Source organism: Sebastes umbrosus, chromosome 2, assembly GCF_015220745.1.
Source record: "Sebastes umbrosus isolate fSebUmb1 chromosome 2, fSebUmb1.pri, whole genome shotgun sequence".
Classification (NCBI taxonomy): Eukaryota; Metazoa; Chordata; class Actinopteri; order Perciformes; family Sebastidae; genus Sebastes; species Sebastes umbrosus.
Genome location: NC_051270.1, coordinates 33,670,824 through 33,693,911, shown reverse-complemented (window position 1 = coordinate 33,693,911; position 23,088 = coordinate 33,670,824). Strand labels below are relative to the sequence as shown.

The 23,088-nt window shown below is 41.6% G+C and overlaps 1 protein-coding gene across 11 annotated transcripts in view; it reads right to left on the bottom strand.

Annotated features, from left to right (window-relative positions):
- Nucleotides 1-23,088, bottom strand: part of neo1a (neogenin 1a) — a 210,048-nt gene that overhangs the window by 128,859 nt on the left and 58,101 nt on the right. For all 11 annotated transcript variants that reach the window (XM_037792435.1, XM_037792359.1, XM_037792366.1 and 8 more), the window contains exon 2: nucleotides 9,568-9,891. In XM_037792435.1, the coding sequence (XP_037648363.1) occupies nucleotides 9,568-9,891 (324 nt within the window). The remainder of the gene's footprint in view (nucleotides 1-9,567; nucleotides 9,892-23,088) is intronic.

The window sequence follows — 23,088 nt, the reverse complement described above, 5'->3', positions numbered from 1 at the left end:
TCAGTGAATGGTCAGACATCATCTGATTGGGCTTTATCTCTGCTGGAACCAGATCAGCCTTTGAGATAACAGTTTTGTTGTTTGCCCTTGTCTCCGTGTGTCTCTGTGTGTGTGTGTGTTTCAATCAGGGTGAGTTTAGTACACTGACACAAGGTGACATGGACTAAGTGCACAACAGAAAACTGGTTATTGACAGACGTTGGGTTAAAGGCCTTTACACACAGGAGCAGTTTTTTTCGTGCGATTAATTTGCACGTCAATATAATTTTCAAACTGTTGTTGAGCCATGAATACTTTCACGCAGAACGCAAATATGCAGCGAAAAAGCAACATACTTTTTTTTCCGGAGCGAGTTTGATTTTTCGCTTTGCAAATAAAAGGTATCAACTAATCACGTTGTGCCGAGTTGAGTTGAGCCTATATTTATAAATCAACAAAACGGAGGCTCCATAGTCCGAACCAAGACGGCAAACTTTATTACTCCTTTCAACCTTGGCAAAGGCAGCGCAGACCAGGTTCACTCTTTCCGTTCTTACTCTCCACAATAAAAGCCCTATACATACTGTATAATAGTCTCGGGCAACTATTTCGCATTTGTGTTTATTCGTCACACCCCCGATGTGTAAAGGCCTAAAAGGGAGAAAATCTGAGAATGGGTTCATATGTGCGTCAAAAACCTGTTTACTCAAAAATTAAGATTTACATGCAGTTGGTCAAAAATCCCATCTCACGTCTATCCCCTACCTCCATTTGGGAACCAAGACTGGCTGATATTATATTAAGTTCAGTTAAAGTTAATGTTACATAGACGCCAGTGAAGTGAAATATGAGGCAGAAGCTTAAAGAGAGTTATATTTAGTTTTCTATTAAAAATGTCCAGATATGACTGTTCAGCTGTGGAAAGAGACTCATTGAGTAATTGGAGAAAGCCGACAGTAAAACAAGGATGCTTTGGCGCATGTAAATCCGCTGATTTTGAATACTAAACTTTAATTGGCTAATGACGGAATCCAGAGACTGATATTTCTAAGGTGTAGGTCATACAATGTAATATTTATCGCACAGATTACATTTAACTAGCAAAACACATTACACAGGCCCCTAACAGTATGTGTGTGACGCACAGAAGAGCAATGTTGAGCGATGAAGTCTCATCAGCCCCCCTTGAAGGCCTGAAGCATACACCTATTGTATTGTATTGTTAAAATGCAAAATGGTACTCAGATCCCAAGATCCCCTAGTTCAATATCCGTTTAGCTTTTACATAGTTAACCACCTTAAAACCCACCTGCTGAATACAATTTGGCTCATTTCCAGTCATACCCAATTTATGCATATCCAAGACTATTTAGGGACCCCAGTATGCAGAAATATCCAAAAACACCATTTTTAAAATAGGCAAAAATAACACATACCGCATGCATTCAAAAAGCTGCATGTTTTTGCCCAAAACTGCATGTGACTATCATAAAGTCTGTAAAGGGGAGACTTGTGGGTACCCATAGAACCCATTTTCAGGACAGGGATCCCCTGTGAAAATGGCCATGCCAGTTTTTCCTCGCCAAAATGTAGCCTAACTGTGGTATCAATGGATTCCTTCCGATTTCTAGTTTCATATGATACCAGTATCTTCATTCTAGCTCTAAGACAGCCTGCTGCAGCCTCCGAAAGACAGCAAAGTCGGTCGGGATTGCTGGCAATCCCTTGGTGATCGCTAGAAACATCTGGCGGGCTAAATCGAACCTTATGGCGGGCAACCTTTGGCCCACAGGCCCTATTTTGGGCATTTCTGGTACAGGGCATAGCATACTACATTTGCGTCCATGTTTAGGTTCTCGCAGTATTTCCGTTTTGTTCACCTCAGTGTATGTGAACCATTATGATGTTTTATCCTCACTGGATGTCTTTCTCATCCGTGTCTGGTTGACATTCATTTCATTGTTGTGAAAACATAGCTGACGTTTGATTATTCACAATATGTTAAGATGCCAACTTAATTAATCGACTGTGTGTCCCACAAAGTGTCTCCGACAATACCACAAAGGGCTATCCATGCAATAGTGATGCAATTATCCCCATTTTCAAGCTGTCATGTCCTTGGGGCTGTCATGCCCCCCCTACACACACACACACATACACACACAAACACACACACACACACACAAAAACCCAGATTAAAATACATCAAAAAAGGGATTAAAGAATGTGCCGACACCCCTAAATCCTTCAAAGGGCGTCCGACTCTATCAAAGAATGAGCACGCTTAAATATGAGGCGACACACATGACACATGAAGAGTGTTGCTGTTCAGTTTATAATTTCTACTACTGTGGGGAGGGAGAAATTAGATTTCAGTGAAACCTGATATCAAAGCAAAGTGATAAGTGGCTTTGGTTATCTCTATAAACCACAGACGCCTATAGGTGAGAGAGGAAGAGAGAGAAAAACATTAGAAAACAAGAGAGGAGCAGATAGGGCAGAAAAACTAAAACAAAAAGCTGATTTATTTGAATAGAGAATTGTCTCATCTGCATAGTGGTAGATAGAGGTCAGAAAGGAAAACAAAGAGACGGCAAGATAGCGAGGGCTAAATTCATTCATTCCTCATTTGGGGGTTTCCCTGTTAAGCGGGGGGGGGGGTGAGGTGGGGCTCACCTCAAGCAATTCTCAAGGAGGAGGAGTTCAAAGCGTGCCGGTGGGAGGAGGAACGGAGAACAGCAGACAGTTAAGATGGGATTTCTCATTACTCGCGTCTCGCTCTGTGTCCTGGCCATCACTGCTGTACGCCGCTCGCTCGCTCTCTGCCCTATAATTTTTCTCCCCCCTCCTTTTCTTTTACAGAGACTCAAACTGAATACATAAGATTGAGCCCCACTAGGCTCCACTCCCCCTCTCTTTCTTCTGAGTCGGCTGGTGTTTCCACAGTATCTGACTGTGCACACACAGGATAAAACACACAGAGGCAGACGGGATGACAAAGCAAGAGCAAAGAGGAAACCCACTTCAGAGAGACTTCAAAGCTGGGCAATATGGAGAATAATAGATGTCCTAACAACCAGAATACCTTATTTAATAATGGTTTACTCTATATAGTGTGTGTATATATATGTATACATATTGTTTATACAGGGGTTAAAGTGTCCAGAACGATAAATAAATAAATCTGATTGGCAGTTTCATACATAATAATGTCAAGCGAGTTCATTTTGCGTGTGCTGCTGCCTGGCGGTCCCTCCAGCTGATGCCATTGAGATACTCAACAAATCAGAAAGTAATGTCGCCCCACGGTTATTTCTCCCCGTTGCACCACTACACCAGCAGATCTTACTGGGAATCCCCACTGGAAGCGAGACGTGAGCGAGACATGGGCAATCTACACTGACGCTGCTTACCGTAAATGAAGAAATGAAGAAATCAGCAGTGTTTGTATGTATTGATTCATTGATTTCATTTCCCCGCCCACCGTAGTGAGTGAGGGGAATCTGCCTGCGGTGAAACAGGCCAACTCACACACGGACTGGAAGCCTTGATCAGTCAATGTAGATACAGTTCATAAGTTCATAACACATATACAGTACAGCGGGATATTTGTATGATTTAAACAGCTGTCTATGAGGATTATACTTCACAAAATGGGACAAAAATAGACTTGAAGCATAAAAGACTAAGGGGGGCCATTGCCCCCGTAATATTACGCCTGGACCCCTCTCTGTTCACCTAACTGTGGAGTTACATTTAACAAATTGGAGACGCGCAAGTGAAAACTCTTCTAAAAACGCCTTGTATTTGGATTGGCCACTAATGATTTTGTTTTCATAATCAATTGTTCTATCATTGATATTTTATTGCCAATTTTTTCAACCAATTAATTACAAACATTAATTAATAGGTTACAATCACAGAGAACAATGAACGATTATTTGAATTATCGATGAATCTGTGGATAATTTTCTCGATTAATCAATTAATCATTTGGTGTATAAAACAGTGACAGATGTCCGTCCCAGTTTCCCAGACTCCAAAAGTCTTGTTTTATCCGACCAACAGTCCAAACTCAAAGATATTCTATTTACCATAATGTAATGTCAAGAGATGCAGAAACTCAGAACCATCAAATATTTGATATTTTTGCTTCAAAAATAAATGAAACGATTAATTATTTATCAAAATAGTTTCTGTCGATCAACTAATCAATTAATCAATTAATAGTTGCAGCTCTGTTGGGATCATAAAATTACTTATTTTCTTTGCCCAACAGGCCATATATTCAATGTACACTGATAGTAAATTGACAAAAGAAAGCTAATTTTCACGTGAGACATTACACCCAGCATGTATTTTCACTTGATCAAATTTTCTCCACTTACTAATTAAATCAACTTGTCATTCTAGCACTTCTCCAATGTGTTAATTCAAACACCAGCAATTCTGTCACATGTATTGAAGGTCCCATATAATAAAAAAGTGAGATTTTCATGTTTCTTTATTATAAAGCGGGCTTAAGTCCTATATAAATACTGTGAAAGTATCGAAATGCTCAATCCACAGGGAAATACACACAGCCCATATTCAGAAACTCTGCATTTGAAACAAGCTGTCAGGATTTCTGCCCATTCGTGATGTCACGAATATACAACATTTAGATCCTTGACACAATTTTAAACGTAAACATTTTAAATGCGTCCCAGTTTATTCCTGGTTGCAGTGTATGTTAATGTCATCAGCTAACAGGAAGTACACATGGACCTAAGCTATTGCCTAACAACGCAATTCTGTTGCAATTCTGTTGCAATTCTGTTGCAATTCTGTCAAAATGCGCTAAAACGGAGCGTTTAAGACAGAGGGTAAATACAGGCATATTCAGGCTGACAGTATGAGGAAAATAAAGCTTTTTTTTTAACATTACAGCACGTAAACATGTTCTAGTAGAAACACAAAATACAAGTATGAACCTGAAAATGAGCATAATATGGGACCTTTAAACACATCATATAATGATTACAGTGATTGGCAAAGAATAATCAATATATTGCCCAGCTCTTTGTGACTTATTATAAAAGTCATCTAGGAATAAGTGTTGAAAATTAGCGCTGTATGTGACATTGGTCTATTCAGCGTTAATTCTGTGCTGTCCCTATAAAAAATAAGCATAAACATCATCTCAGTAAGAAGGGAAGAAGAAAGTGATTTCCTTAAGCTTGTTTAAATGATTAGACCTACTAGGAGTTGCAGCATAACGACAACAACACGAGTTTGTGTTTAAAAACTGTCCCACTCCCTGCATCTTATATCTATTACAAACACATTTTGTGCACAACATCACCAGAAAGAAACGTGAAGAGAGCAGGAGCCCGGTGAGGCAATGAGGTGAAGCGCCGTGGTGATGGTGGCGATGTGTGGAGGTGGAGGTGTTTCCTTCAGAAGAACGAGCCGCACGTCTCATCGCTATCAATCTCAGATATTACCCCGGTATTTGTCAGATATGCTCCCCGCCACGCTAGCCATCCGTGACTCATTCCGTCATTATATCCGAGAGGTCACGCCCACTCCGCCCCCGCCTGCGCCACCGTTCCCGGGTCTGATGGCGGCCTAATGGCCTGCTCTCTCTACACCGCAATTAACCTTTTTATTGGCCACCTGCCAGCCAGCTGGAGATACATCAGTGGTTATGCACGTGGGTGTGTGTGTATGTGTGGAAGTGGAACCATAAATGCAATAGCTTAATGTGTTCTACACTAGTGCGTGTGTGAATGTGCACAAGGGCTGAAGCTTTTACGTCTATGGATTTCCATGTGAAAAGTGTGTCAGTGTGTGTGTGTGTGCCTGTGTGTGTAATAGCTGACAGATTTCACCTGCTCCCCTCTTCAAGCAGAAATTGATTGAATCTAACATCCCATCATGGTTGACCCAGGCAGATCCCACTGGCTGCGAGGTTGTCCGATAGCAGAACTCATCTTGGCACAGGAACTAAACAAGTCCCCTCTGTATCGTATGTCGATGCAGCTTCAGTGACAGGTATTGATGAAGCGCCGGGATGGATTGTCTACTGCCCAGCTATGGTTAAAAAAAAAAAAACTTGAAGATGCACACACGTATGCAAGCACGCTGACATTTACTCATTTCACACACACACACTTCGGGTCCGAAACTAACACCTGCCCAGCGCCAAATCCGGATAGATTTTCTGTTTGGCAAGTAAATCTCGGAAGGCTATCCGCCACACTGGCAGATAAATATGTCTACTAATATAGTCAAGTAATGAAAAACTATGCTGAGAGTCTCTATTCTGTTTTGATGTCATGTACGGGCACGCTGCTTCTGTCCTCTGCTTTTTGTGTCGGAGTTTTAGACCCACATACGACCAGATGTGTTTTTACAAGTGTCAAAACAGTGCCATCTCTAATGCTGCTAGTTTCGCTGCACAGTTTACCGTACGGGGCATCAGAAAGTCCCCTAACATATCACTTGCCGCCGATAAAATTTACTTTTATGTTTGATCCAAATCTACGTTTAACCGCAAATACTTCTGTAGAATTTTGAGATCAAGATTTCTTGAGTTGTATTCAGGCTTGAATTGATTAACCGTTTACCAATATATTAAAATTATTTAGCTTTCTATTCAAAATAATACCTTATTATCTCAATAAAATGTACTGAAATGAAAATATATGTGACACAAAAAGGGAATTTATTATTTGGGTTGGTAAAAATTATTCTTGACCAGTGAGTCAAGAAGTTAATTCCGGACACTGCCTACACTTGTACATAAAAACACACAAACTCTTGTCCTGTGTTTCTTTTTTCTTTAGTGTACACAGACAATTAAAGTCAGGAGAATCGCCATGGCGACCACAGGGTCAGGCAGACTAAGAACAAGCTGTGACAGCCACACACACCAGACACTAATTATCTACTACCACATCAACATTAAGACATCGTGTGTGAAGGCTAAAAATGGCGAAAGCATGTGTTAATACAAAGTGTGATGTTTGTACATTACACCAAGCACTTATTGCCCTTTCTGTTGCTGTTGGATCAGCAATACGTGAGGCTGCTGTAGCAAAAAAACAAGTAAATATGTCATCTCCAAGGGCGCTTTCACAAGCCATAGTCCATTTGGCTCATCCGAATCAGAGTGAAATTGGTACTTTTGGTTAGTTTTCTATTTAGTCTGGTTCGGTTTCACCGTGTACAAATTAAAGAGGACCAAATCAAAAAATTATTTGCTGAGAGGCGTGTATGAAGGAACGAATTTATCTATTTCATTTCGAGAGCTGCCACTTCTACGCAGGGAATTGCGGACTTATCATATCTTGCTGTTGTAATGTTTCAATTTGAGTCGACAAATCTCTTCTCCTCCACTTTATCTCGAATGACTTTATAAACGTCACTATATGTGTGACTTTATTTATCATATTCTGTATGTTCTCTTCGGCCCAGATGTCAAGCAAACATCGGACTTCTCCATGTCCGTCCCCTCCCACTCATGTTAACCTGTCGTTTACATGTGTCCATCTCAACAAATGCCAGCGCAGGCAGCCTGTGTTTTGTTCGCATGGAAACGCTCCGAGGCTACCCCTCACAAGTGGTCTAGGTCCGGTTGTTTTGATCCGCACCAGAGTAGGATTACAGCGTTCACAGCTGCCCAAACAAACCACACAAGCGGTTGAACTGCGCCAGAGTTTGATTAAAACTGATTGGCTTGTGAAAGCACCCTAAAATCCACTCAAGGGTCTTACAAATGTTAAAATCTGAACGCTAGATTGCAGTCTTAAAATGTACCATCTCTCAAGGTTTTCATCGAAGCTGGACCGACCACGGCTAATAAGATATCACAGTTAAAAAAAAAAAAAATGTATTTGGTCATTCACTGTATTATTTTTAAACGCTGAAGCACTGTGATGATACCGTACGCTAAGTTTTGTTAAGACAAGTAGCCTCTGAGAGATCACCTTTCACATGCAGTTAGACAACTGAATTTTTTGAAGGAGGAAGAAAACATCTTCTCAATCTCTCCGATGGTACTACACCGCCTCATTAACTTGTAATTCAAAAGCCTATGAGAAGAAACAGAATCACAGTCACACAGTAACGTCACACAGGCACTCAGGATCCGAGAGGCTTATACTGTACTATCCCATTGTCAACAAGAGGCCTCTCTCGAGCGACTTAAAGTCTGGCGGAGCACTGCTGAGCAGAAAGCACACAGTAAATGCATTCTGGGGCTCCTCCAGCTCTGCAAATTGAATTTCGGGGCACGACTTGACTCAAACCACCTAATAATCCCACGTCACTTGCTGTTCCCAAACTGAACAAGGTCACATTGTAGGACTAGAAATGGAAAGAAATACAGACCGTTTTACAAGCATTTATCCAGTAGGGCAATGCATTCAGGCTCCAGCAAGGTGAAGGATTTTATGGTGGAGAAAGTACAAATGGCTGAGCGATCCAAGGACAAAAAACAATCAACAAGGGAAAGCAACTAAAGAACCTCTTCACACCTACTGTACACGTGGTACGTGGGTGTATATTTGCAGCATAGCCGTGGAGTAGCAAACAGAATGGTCAAAGCAAGAAATCTTTCATATTACATAACGTCTTACACTAGCCGGGTTTCCATCCAAATTAAAAGAAAATCAGAAGAAAATGTGAATGAATGCTTGTTTCCATCCACTACCGTTACGCAATTATTAGGAGTTGGTTCCCTGAGATAAGCAGTAGGTGCCAATAAACAGTCGCAAAACTATTATATTATTGCAGAAGAAGAGGGTGCAACAAGATGACGTAATTAAAAGAGCGCCAGTCAAACCTCAAACGGTGAAAAACAATGTAAAAAATGTCAATGGAAATATGACATTTTTGTTTGTTTCATGTATTAATGTGAGGAAGGTTACATCACATCTGCGAGGAACGATGAAGAGATTGTTTTATCCTGCTGCTAGATTCCATCTTTTCGTCATCATGTATTCGCTAAATCTGTTTCCATTGCACTTTGTCGTATTTAGCTTTTTATCGATACACCAACTTTTCCACATTAGCCAAGCGTAAAAACTTTTTTTGCTATATTTCAAGATTCGTTTGCCGTTTCCACTCAGGTTTTTTATGCAAAATTGAAAATGTGCATAAAAACAGGTGGATGGAAACACACCTACAAATTTAGATCGATGTAAGAATGAGAGGAGCTGAGTTGTTATTTTTGTGGTATTTATCTAATCTATGTGTTATTTATACTGTACTATGTGCATTTTCATTTAACTTTTACTTCTCACTTAATATTATGACCTTCTTTTACACACAGTCACACAGGTACACTCAGTTATTGTACACGTTCGACCAGTCAAGCACAAGAGAAAACACTTGATGTACTACAAGTGTGTAAAGCCTTTGCTGGTAAACATGCAGAATTGTTAAATTCACTTATCTCAACCCTTCCCATAATCTGGGGACGAATGTTGAATTGTCCAAACAATTCACTACGGACTACAATTACAGCTGTGTTTTAACCATGGTGTTTCAAGGAGTAGAGGATATGGTAAAAATATAATTGTTAAATCTGGCGGCCCTTACCTGCTACGGAGAGACGGGCCGTCTGGCTGGAAATGGATCCTAGGTTGTCGATAGTGGCGACGCACTGATAGACGCCCTCGTCAGGCTTATTGTGCTTGGAGTGGACCACGTGGGCGAAGAACAGCGAGCCATCGGGAAGGATGTTTCGTCTCTCGTCTGAAACCAGGCTCATGAAGGTGCCGTCTTTCTTCCACTCTATGCGTGCCGGCGTGGCTGAGTCGCTGTGGGCCGAACAGTTCAGCTGTGCCGAGTTGCCCCGGATGGCCAGCGTCTCCTGGGGCTCCACTGTGAACCAGAAGGGGCTGAAGGGCTGAGCTGCTGAACCTGGAAGCGGAGAAGAGAGATATTAGCTGGATGCTCTGCACGGACACTAGGTAAGGCAAAGAAGATCGAATAGCGCCTGGGCCCAACAGTGAGCCGTTGGAGTTGGAGTGTAAGAGGAAAATCAATACAGTGTTTTGGAGAATCGATACAGTATCGCACAACATAATATCGCGATACCCGTGTGGATCGTTATTTTCTTACACCCCCACTACAGCTGATACCAGTGTTGATATAACTGATTTCATTGTAATGCCAGCATGTGTCTACTTTTGTATCCATTTGCCGCTTGCTGCAGATTATCTGAAAAGCTTCATCACGACCTGTTGCGATGTATTACGAAACTTAACCCAGAGCCATGTGTATGTAACAGCTGGAACAGATGAGCACATATTAAGTTTTAAACATTTATTACATTTATTCTGCAGCAGAGGATTCAAAGAGCCAGAGCTGTAAAATGCTGACTATCACTCTGGAATACATGGGACTTCTACTGAAGCTGCTTTTCGAGTTCAACCACATGACAAGTCACTGCAAAAATCACATCTCCAAGGACGTCATCGACGTCAATGGAACATTTTAAAACCCACTCACACAAAATGTGCTTGTGGCTGAAATGAAAGGACACTACAGGGCCCCCAAGCGCCCCGAACACTCAATGAAATGTTTCCAAAGCAAAACATCTTTTTGTTCATTCTATCTTTTCAGCCACTGTGCCCCAGTCTCTCCCAGAGACTCCAAGAGGCTTTTCATTATGAAACCACAAGCCCCACTGGAATTGGACGAGAGGAACTGACAAATTTAACCCAGTCTGGCCTCCCTGGCAAGTTAATATCACGTCTTGCTTTATTATAAGTAGAGAGCGCAGCGGAGGAGTAAACACTTTGGAACGCGGTTGCCTTTTCCTTCCCCGAGCATAAACGGTAACATCGCACTGACATGGATAGTGCCAAAGTCAGAGTAAGTGCAATTGCTTTGCATTTGTCCTCATCCATTATTCAAGCGCTCCCACCCGAAGAGTCACACACGGTGGTATTGTTTAGATAAATAACCCCAATTATCAGTTCTGCAGGGATGGAGGAGAGCTAGAAAAATAATTAAGAGGGTATGAAGGTATTTTAATAATGCAGCGAATGGAGTGAAATAGGTGGCTGAATGTTAAATGCAGTTTAAAATATGCCTGCTCTCTTCCAAGGAAATGGCACGTCTCCAGGGGAGAGCGAGACCAGAAAGAGAGGAGGACAGAAAAGAGAGATGCTATGTCAATTGTTCAGCTATTTAACTACTAGGAGGTAATTTCTCTACCTTGCGGCAGGAAGTCCCCAGTGAGAGATCCAAAGAGAGAAGCAATGTTATGTGTGGTCCATTACGGTGGCAATATGGCTGCTTGTCCTCGGTGCACTTAGATCTCTTGAAAGCACAAACAATTACTGCAAAACACTGCAGAAAATGACTGCATTGAATAGATATTTTCCACTTTCACTTTAGGGAATAGAGGTAAGACAACACAGCATTCCAACTATACTGTGCAATCATCTCTACACTACCTTGATGATGGATAAGACTAGAATAGAGGAAGGGGAAAGGGTGCTCTCATTCTGTCTCAGTGGACAGTGTTGGACCTTCGCCACTCTTACTAGCCAGCCTGGTCACACGGAGAGGCGTGTGAATGACACGATACTGCGCATGACAAAAGCGTGTAATAAGAATGACGTTCGTGCTTTAGCAATGTCATTTTCACGCCATGTAGTCTGTACTGACTGTAATGTAATGACATTGAATAAAAGGGGAGTAAGACCACTTATGGCGGGCGGGAGGTGAGGTGATGGGTCCAACAAGCACAGGACTTACTTTAGTGCCGTTTGTCACATGTTTTGTGGTGATGTTTGTGACGTGTTTTCCATACTTGTTACGTTGTTTCCGTACATATTTGACTTAGTTTACGTACTTATTTTAAGCCCAACCACTACGTTTTGCCTAAACCTAACCAAGAGGTTTTGTTGCCACCTGCTGGTACTGCACCTTTATACATGCGTGTAATATTCACACTGACACGCTATCCTCTGGTGGACAGATGGGTCTATTACATGTTTTGTCGTGATATCAGGTTGTACTGGCATATCGAGGCCAGATTTAGAAACATTTTGAAACATATCTTTTTCTTATCTGCTATCTGCTGCTATCTCATCTCTCTTATGGCTGTTTACAGAAGTTAAACTGTTAAAATGGCATGTTTCAAGTCAGATTTTACTGCAAGTAAAGTGCAGCTACAGATGCAAATAAAGCAACATTTCCAAATTTATTAGATCTGCTGAGGCAAAGATGGCACAAGTGCTCATACATACAATATTTTACTTTGAAAATCCCTTCAGGCAGAAGTGGATGTGAGATTCAGGTGAATAAACAGCAGTAAGGAATAAGAAATGCCACGTCCTATGCCAGCGCAACACATTTTCAACTGTAACTCTTAGTAGTGAGTGAGTGGTTTTAAATTCGACTGAAGTAAGCAGCTGATTTCAGGAAATCAATAAATTCAGAGTGGCCTAGTGTACATATTGGGCAGAATGTGACAACAGCAGAAAATGTATTTCACTGATGGTGTACATGACAGATGGAGAGAGACCAGAGTGGAGTAGCAGTGGGGGGAGCAGACCAGAGGCACCATGGCATGCTTAATCATCTCTGCTTTACGCTGCTGGAACAGTGGCTGTGTGGGTTGGGCAAAGCTTCCAGGCTCAAACCTGGCTCCTTTCCAGTCAAAAGACCATCTTCAGCCTCTCTCTGAGGAGAGAAGTGACTGGGCTTGAGGGTCCTGTAGCATCCTATCAGAGCCAAAACAGCCGCCTTTAGCAGCTTTTTATCCCCGTCGTAGGAGCAGTAGGGGAGGGCTTAGCTACAGCTCTACTGTCAAACAAAATGGCGAACCATCTGTTTTCAGTTGCAGACACAACATCCACTGTCAGCAGAGCAGGGCAGGGGAAAGACAGAAAGATGGGACTGGAGATGGACATAAACCAGGGGGAGGAGGGGGGTTGATGGCAAGCTAAGGGGCTGGTTTGTGCTCAACTACACTTACAGCTCTATTTCCCATAATCTCCACCTGGAATAATTACCCTCAAAAACTCTATTAACCCTTTAAAAATGGACCTCCCACAGGCGGCGTGATCCTGTTTAAATCGATCTTAAATATATATAAACCATAATAGCTAGAACATTCATTCTTTTTGCAGCAGAAAGCTACGGCTCCTGTCTTCCGTGTCATTAAGCTGGACGCTCGTGATGATGTGATTACGTTACGTTACATTACGTTACGTTACGATACGTTACGTGCATAATGTAACAAAACTATCATAACTCATTAAAATGAGCATATCTCAAAAACTAAAAATGTGCATAATTCAAATAACTTCTGGAGTGTTAAGAAATATTTTGTTCATGTTTCTACCTTTAGAAATCTTTTGGATCAATATGTTTTGTGTGTTTATTTTGGTAGAAGTTTAGGAAATAACATGTCCCTCCTGATTTTTGTATTTTTTATATTTATGACACATTTTTAATACTTATACATAGTAAGTCAATTATTATAGTTTATTGACTTGCATAACATTTTAGCCTAGTTTGCACAGATGTTTAGGTATATGAAGCATTTGAAAATACTCCAGGAAATGACATTGCATTGAGCAAAAATCCCAGTGTAGGCACTGGCAGACCATTCCTATTGCAGAGTCCAAAGGGTTAATACCACCAGTGCAAGTCAAACTTCAAACAGACAAACATACATGCCAACAAACAAGAGAGCAAAGCAACGATGCCCCTGGTAGTGGCCAAAGTCCAAACTCACTAACACAGGAGGGTGGGACGGTGTAATCAATGCTGGACCCGCTGCATTAAGTCTGAACAAATATTTTGATGAAAAGCGACATCAGCTGCCAAAACGCTTTCATTTTATTCCAAATTGTATTTCCGTTCTTTGCAGCATGTAGAGGAAACGAGAAATCATGATTAAAGCTTCCCAGAATAGATTCGGCCATGAAGCTAATCCTGGTTGCAAGGTCTAGACAGTGTGCAAGATCCTCTCCTTTATAAGGCAACAAAAAGGCTCCTTTCATGCCTTTCAAAGTGTCTCAAGTTATTGCTTGAAAATGAGGTGTTATATATGAGAGCAAACACCAAAGATACCAATGTCACCTGGTTATTGGGTCCCTTAGGATTAACAACAAAGCCCAAATATCAATACAAGCCTCTGAACTTCAACCATGAGCAATCTCCCTAAAAGGAAGAGGCTGGAAAATCATGTCTGTGGTTAATATTAAAAGGTTAACAAGCCCAAACTGTCTTTCCTGTAGGAGTGTGAGGAAGAAAAGCAGGCAGGCTAAATGAGCCGGATAAGGCCAACATCTCAGCGGGATCTTTCCGCAGCGTTTCATTGAAACTCATTACAAAAAGGTAAAAAAAAAACAAAACATCACCTTCACCGACTTCAATGAGTTTCAACTTTTTAGTGCAAAGCCAGGGAAAAGTTTACTTTTGGTAACTAACAAGGTTGCGAAAAATTCAAATGAACACCTACAAAACGAGCTGCGTTCTCTTGATGTAGTCTGAAGTGTTGATTGAAAGAAAACTCAACAGAGCGAATGTTCCTATACATCATTAAAGTGCAAAAACCAAACCTTGCTGAAACAGAACACAAAAAAACTAAAAGAAGGAGATGAAGTGGATTTTACAACAACAGGGAATTCTGTCTCTTGCATAGAAACTTTTTGGTCTATATGCACGGGGTCCTGAGGACCGTCGGTAACGCAAAACACACCTGAATAAAATACATTTCCCTTTAAGTGTTTCTTACAGTTGCAATAGAGAACACACACACATCTTTATGGCAGAATTTATTAGTACTGAAACACTGTAGGCTTTTAACAACACAGCTGCAGAGTTAAAGAAGGAACGGGGTGTCAGAAACCACATTACAGTGTGGGAAGTCTAATCTATTCAGGCCCAGCAGTGTGGGAGCCCCCGTTTGTCTTTGAGAAATAGGAACCACCGCGCAGGGCAGCCGGTGAGAACGAGGGAGAGGAGCGCAAGGGGCTAGAAAATGAGGTTGTCTACTTGATAAGTATGGGCTGTTACCTCTGTCCCAAATCCACTTTGCTCAGCAGTCATAAAAGGTTTGGGAGCCCAGCTTAAGGTGGTGCCCTGCCTGATGTGCTGCCTTGCTCTCCCCCCACACAGTTTCTCCCTTTTACTCTCAGATGAGAGAGACAGAATGGAGACATGGGGGTTTGTGCTGTATTTCCCACCACGAGCCAGTGTTGAAAGCATTTTTTAGATGTTACAGGGCTTACTGTCAAGGTGAGGTGTGTGTGAACTCAGGTAATGGGTTCACAGAATGCACGTCAACATATTTTTGCTTGAGGGGTCGCAACAACTCGGTCATGTCCAGAGTAACCTGACAAAACGGTGGATTACTCATTTCTCCATGTCATAACTATGACGTATTTTTCTGTACCAACCTGTACACAGTTTACAGCTCCTGCGGAATAATACACATTCCGTCTCTCAACGGTGTAATATCCCAGAGAAAGGGCAGTAAAGAGGAGCGGGTGGGTGAGGGTCTGCATTCCACACAAAGACCCCCTGTTCTCTCCTATTCTGTCCTTGGCTCAGCAGGAAGCCTCCTCCCACATTGACCCACCGCCTGAGAGCAGCCATATTGACTGGCCTCCTCATTGAGCTGCTCTTGAGACAGAGCAGATCCCCCTCAAAACCAGTCACATTTTCAACAACAAGGGCCCTTCTGTGGCTCGGATTTAGGGACAATCCTGGAAAGTAAACACACTTAAGAGGCATTTACAACCATTGGAAAATGGTAGTTACAAGTGAAAAGGCTATATAGTAACATAGATATTCTTATTATTATGCTGCTCGATTATTTAACCAGATTACTCATTGACTTTGGAAACATCGTGCATTTAGAAAGAACATTTTGTACACAATTTAAGATTAAAAACTTCTATCTGGAGCACTGTGAGAGCAAAATTAAGAAGCTAGATCCATGATAACTTTGTGCTCCACCACATCACCACAGAGGAAATAAGCCCAGCAAGGGCCAGCCAGCGCCAAGGAGAGTTCCCATGAGGGGATCCTTCCTGACCATCCCTGGTCGCACCACTGTAAAGGAAAGGGGGGCGCTGGATTTATAACAAATGACGTCATTGTGAAACGGAATACGGCACAATAATAATTTTATGTTGCTTATCTTGTTTTCATAATCTTTGGAAGCCAAAATTGTAATTGATTTTAGGTAAATTGTAGGTCTACAATCTTCACACACTCTTTGCTCTGTATTCCTGTTGTATAACGTGTCACTGGATCTCTGCTTGTAGCTTCCTTATAAAGGTCTCAAAGATCAGAGAGTACAAAATCATTAATAACAGCACGTCAAAGATGAATGGAAACGTTCCACGCAGGTAAAGACGGAGGCGGGGGGATGGCACTTTGTAATAAACGTGAGCACTTCATTCACCGAGCTGCTGCCTCTCAGTTATTTCCATCCCTCCATTGTTTGTCCTTCCACCCTCAGCGTCAGGGTCGCTTTAATGACACTAATGGAAATGGTTGTCTCTGCTTCCCTCCCACACTTTCCCCACCGCCTCGTCTACTTCATCTTTATACCTCGATTCTGTGTCTCTTTCTCTGCCGAATCCTTCATCTCCCCGTCTCTCCAAACTCCCGTCTAAAGCCCATCTGTCACCAAGAAACACCTCAGGGAAATAACAATGATCCTGAGACCAAGTGTGGGGGGACTTTAATAGAACAGGAGTAGGAGCTGCAACTAACTTTCTTTATTTGAGGTATATCTATTTGGGGAAAAAAGGAAAAGGTGTCCTTTTCTAATCAAAGGACGAGTACAGAGGTCCATTCAAGGATTCTATTATAGAGTGGCTGCAAGTTGAGGCGGCTAGCTTACTTCCTTTCATTTTGTGAAAAGTGACATTTGGGCACTTGACTTGAAATGAATCAAAGAAGTGAAGATTGGAGTGGAGACACCTATTTCATTACCGGGTAATAGAAAAGAAAGGAGAAGGGGGCACATTCATTAAGACAGATTAGTGTTGTCAACGCTATGAGAGACATTTATCTCTTGAAATGAGTGTCGAGAAATCGGAGACATGACTAAATCCAAGGCTGGAAGGATAAACATTAAAGAGTCACAATGACAAACTAAAGTAAAGGAGAGGAGATGATGGAAGAATGCATCTCGTTTTCAGATTTCTAACAGAACTTTGTCAGAGTTTTGTGTGGCCAGTCACGTATTTCTAAGAGGAGATGCCAAGAACAATGTCTGACATGCCTGAGGGAGGTAGCTACGAACTGGGATACCACAACCCACTGATTCTGGTATTCTCAGCGCTCCCCACAGCACTTGATGAAATGAGGGGTTGAGGCCAAACCATAAAGGGATGGACAAAATGATTAGGGCGCCTAGCGCACACACTGGCTGTCCTGCGCTGGCTCTCGCTCAACTGGCAGATTAAAAGAGGAAAAGATCCAATTTTTTTCAGCTTGCAGTTCTCTGTCATCCTGTCTGCTCGCTGCCATTGTAAAACTCTGGAGGCCCGGAGAAAACATGACAGGGTCACCGGCGGGGCGGGGTCGCTGCTACGCCATCAGCTTTGGTTTTACTGAATACTGCCAGATTCTCTCTTTAATCAGATGAAGAAGCAGATCTTACTCAAATGATTTGCTGGTTAATAGGATTAGCAAATGCTTTGAGTGCAATAGTCTGGAAAAATATCAAATCTAAACAACCATGTGTTTGCTTTCTGACTCTACTCTCGGGTATGGCACTGTTACTATTTAGTAATTGCTTCATGCAATAGTTTAACAGTAATTAATAAATAATCCCTTTTTCCAATAACCACACACACTGACCCCCTATTTCCTGTTTTACAGTGAGAGACTCAAGATCAACCCAAGACCATCGTGGAGACAGGACTCCTGCTGCAGCTCCTACCAGGGTTCCACTTAAAACTAGGGCTGTCAATCGATTTAAGTATTTAATCGTGATTAATCGCATGAATGTCCATAGTTAATCGTGATTAATCGCAAATTAATAGCACATTTTCATCTGTTCAAAATGTACCTTAAAGGGAGATTTGTCAAATATTTAATACCCTGATCAACATGGGCGTGGACAAATATGCTGCTTTATGCAAATGTATGTATTTATTTATTATTGGAAATCAATTAACAACACAAAACAATGACAAATATTGTCCAGAAACCCTCACAGGTACTGCATTTATCAAAAAAAATATGCTCAAATCATAACATGGTAAACTGCAGCACAACAGGCAACAACAGCTGTCAGTGTGTCAGTGTGCTGACTTGACTATGACTTGCCCCAAACTGCATGTGATTATCATGAAGTGGGCATGTCTGTAAAGGGGAGACTTTATTCACATATCTTGAGGTCTGAGGTCAAGGGACCCTTTTGAAAATGGCCATACAGTTTTTCCAAAATTCAGTGCAAGTTTGGAGCGTTATTTAGCCTCCTTTGCGACAAGATAGTATGACATGGTTGGTACCAATGGATTACTTAAGTCTTATAGTTTCCTTCTAGTTTTATGTGATGCCAGTATCTTCACTCTGGCTTTAAAATTGAGCCAGCTACAACCTCAGAAATATCTATTGCGTTAATGCATTTAAGACATTAGTGGTGTTAAAACGAATTTGCGTTAACGCGTTATTATTGCGCTAACTTTTACAGCCCTAATTTTAACAAAAAAACGGTCAGCGCATAAGCTAAAAATATTCAACACTCCTCTTTTTTGACTGTTGTTCTGACAAAATAAACAATTTGAAGGCATCGCTCTCAAGTCTAAAAGTTTGTGATCAGTATTTGGATTTGTTTTATGTATTTTATGGACCAAACAGTGAATCGAAAAACTGATAGCTTAAAGCATTGTCAAAATAAGCTTAAGCACTAGTAGGCTAAATGAGAACAAAGCTCCAACATCAGAGGGCTTCTGAAGAAACACACAGTGCCCTACCAAATCTAGCCAAAACTAATGTTTGTGTATTTTAAAAGATCAAAAGTAGAGGGATTGTTTGGCTTTCGGTGATTCGTACCATTTTTCTTACTGAGGCAGTCAGTCCAACTCATCCGTCTATGCACGCAGTTTGAAAAGTATGCTGAATGGCGAGCTGAAAATTGTCTCCTTTGAAAAGTAGGGAAATAGCCCTCCGATGCTGAATGATTCATGCTTTGCACTCATTAGCGTGCCATTAATTTTTCATCAACGTTAACAACAATTACATTTGGAACCCATGTTTCTGAAATATGCATATTTGTATTCCTCTGCCAGGGCAGTGTGTGTAAGCAGGCCGGGTGTAATCAAAATGTGTTCTTAATTATGAAATTAGTGACTTTACAAATACATACCTCTTAATTAAACTTCATCCTACTGACACAGAGTAATTGGGCTAAGCTAGGCTTCTGTCACTTTTCAACGCACTATTAAATCTGAAGGGATACTACCATTACCCTTAAAGCTAACAATCATTTATGCTATATGCATAAAGGAAAATGTTACCAAAGTAGCATTCTTATCAAAGGAGACATAAACACTGATGTAAATACATAAATAAAACAAAGGCCATCAAAATGATTACACTCATCAAGGAAGGAAAAATGAAACTGGTTAGTATATTCCATTATTTTCAGTATGGCTGAACATAAATACGTGATTACACCAAACAGGGGAAATAACACTTGAAGAATAGGACAGAGCTTTCAACATACGAGTGTGTTTGAGAGGGAGACAGAGATCCAGGAGGGATTGTGTAGACGGGGAAACCTCTCTCACCTCCCCTTGGTTGTGATAATTAACCAGCACTGATTGAGGCTCAAATTCCCCCTCTTATCAGCCTCCCCACGGGGCCCACGTTGAAGGATTGGCCCGCTGAGACGACAGCAACACAGACGAGCATACTGTGAGAGCTGGTTTAGAGATGGTGCGTGGGTACAGCGTGTGAGAACGTTAAAAAAACACTGCCTCATGGTGAATAATTGGAAAGCAAAATAGCAAGAAACAACATGTTTCACAGGCTAAATGGGTACCCACAGAGCAGTCAGACTAAAGGTTAAAACCATCACTTAATGTCAGGATTTGAGAATTGGGCTAACCTTTTCTGGTTGTTAGAGAAAGCCTACAAAAAAGCTCAGTATGGCAGGAGATGCCATTATCTGCTGTTTTTGAGAAAGATGCTCTTTAAATTGATCTCTCAAGGAAACTAACAGGTGCTGAGACAAATCATGCACTTAAAATACTGCTAGGAATCAACATTGTTCAGTTTTAAAACCCTTTTGGCAGGACATGCTCAGAGAGTACTGCTTGGTGTGTTCAACGAAGAGAGAGCTAGTATGTGAAATATCAGTAGAATACAGTTAGGGTTGTCGTGGTGAAGGAATTTCCCCCGATAATCATTGTCTCAATCAACAGCTCAATATGAGATATTATTGCCTTTTTTTTGCAAATGACTTCATTTATCCTGAATTTAGTGCTATATAAATAAGCTTTATTGTTAGGCTATTATAAGGTACTGTGTATTGTTGGTTTTTAACAAATGACAAAGATGACAGTTTTTAAACTAATTAAATACTTGCTTATTGTTAAATGTAGAACACAGAAGGGCAACAAGGCGCAGCGTTTGTTTCACCTGAGACGCTTTGGTGGTGTCTGGTTGCTATGATACGGAATATCAGAAGTACAGAAGAAGTAAAAATGTCGGTACGAGGTAGTGTACTTGATCTGGTTGCAGGAAAAGCTGAAGCACGTAGGGAGAGAGGACGGACCCGCCGGTCTATGTGTATTCATTTCTCCTCCATTGTTGTTTTTCAGCAGGTTTACCCTACATGTAGGATGTGATGGTTGGTCTTTGTGGTAATTGTCCCGCCCCTCCTCCATTGTGATTGGATGGCTGGGTAAATAGTGACATGACGAGCGCATTGTTTTACCCAAAGTTGAACATTTTTTAACTCTCGGCGACCAGCAAACAAACACCAAACGTGCAGCGCTCAGCGCAGAATAGATGCTCAACGCCTCGTCACACTGCTGGCATTTGTAGTATAATGTAAAAACGCAATGCACCCATTGGAAGGAATTTTAAAAAAGAGGGCGGTGGTTGCCTGCCATCCTCTGCGTATGGCTTGCAATAGCCCGGTGTAACCCGGTTATTGCAACATCCCTATATACAGTTAATAAAAATGAAGTGATAACATTAATATAATGGAAAAATTCACTCTAAATCGTTTTTAGTCACCTCCGCCATGCATGAGTTATCTGATACGGTCGTAAAATCCGCGAGCAGTGGGCAAACATGGGCAGGAAGTAGTGGACATACTGGGCAGATTGAGCCCCGTTCCTCCATGAACAACAACAGATGAGATAGTCATCTGAGACAGGAAAGCACATTCATCTTGCCACCCAGCAGCTCCACCCCATCCCCACGATCCCCGATACTAAAGAAAATCATGTGGCTGTAATGAGATATCCTATAGATTTTTTAATGAAACACAATATTGCCTTCTCTTGCCCCTGGTTTTTTCTGCTATCACACTCGCTCACCCAAACACATACACACAGAGAGGAAGGAAAATCAATATAATCCAGTATGTCTTGCAAAGTCAAACACCCGGCAATTTATCAGCATTGGATTTCAAAGTCTGGATCTTTGGCCTATTTCGTCCTTGACTGCTGTCATCTTTTTAATCACAAGAGAAAAAGAACTGAAAGGGAAATGTACGGTACAATTTCCCTCACAGGGTGGTAACAGTTAAGTACAGCATCTGGTATGAAGAGCTGGGGATGAAAGTGCAGTACAAGTCTACTAGAGGTCACATCCAGCCGTTCGGTTGATCACAGTCTCTGGCTCAGGCTCCTTTGAGCGGTCAAGTGTGGCCAATCTGCCTCTGATAAGCTCGCTGCCAATTACCAGCCCCAGACACAAAAACATTTCAAACTATCTCAATTTCCCCCCTTGTTAAGATAAGCATCTGCTTGCAAATTCTGCTAATTACAACAAGAAAGCTGAGTCACCCGCTTTCAAATTCCCAATGAACATTAAGCGACTATTACACTGGCCAATTATAGTCATATGTGCATAAATGATAGAATTAATTTCCTATGAAAAAGAGAAAAATCCCCACAGTTAGGACATGGTCTCCAACTTGTATCCTCTCCCTCGCACTCAAGTTTCTTTGTGCATTATGCCTTTAACCTAGAACACAACATCCACTCTTAAAAACAGACTTATAGGAACAGTATACTGTGTATATATATATATATATATATATATAAAATGCAGGACTTCCCATCCTTTGCTCTTTTTTGCTCTTTTCAGAGTGAGCTGTATGTGGCATCAAAGTGGTTGGCGAAGAGGTGCTGTTAGCGGGCTGCTGATAAAAGAGCAGCCAGTCGCTGCATGTTCGCAGCGATTTGGAGGAAACCATTTAACACTGGAGCACAGGAGAGATCAAAGCCTTCAAGCCAACACTGGGAGGGAGACTCAATTACTATTTTACTTGAAACCGGATGTTACCCCTCCAACAAAAAAACCTTAAAATAACTCTGGACAAAATATCCAGAGCAACTTGAGGCACAGGAGGCAACGCTATCTGAAGACAGAACAGTAATAATGTTGGAGTTGAGTGTGGTTACAGGGGTTAAGTGTTTGCACCAGGGGCATAGTTAGATTACAAAATGAAGAGGCTGGTGTGAGGCATAAAGGGAGGTCTCAGATATTATTAGTATACGAGACCGTCAAGCTCCCTTTCAAGTCATGAAAGCATCTTTTTTTCTGGAGAGAAACACTTTATTTGTAACAAGAGTGCACTAGAATCACCTCCCACTGCCAGCCTGCAGACACTGGTCAACTCCCCGGTCAGTCCACAGATGTTTCCATTGCCAAGCAGAAATACCTTTAAACCACGACAAACACATTACTGACCAACACTTGGGTTCACCAGATAGCAAAGTAGACCAAAAGACATACCCTGTATTTGCAATGTAGTTTACTTTGTTTCCAATTTAGAGTTTGAATCTAAACGCCTGGGCTACTCTGCCTGCGCAAGCAGCGCTTGACGGCTACCTCGCTGAACTGCTACGTCTCTCACACGTGATGTCCACACTGACTGTG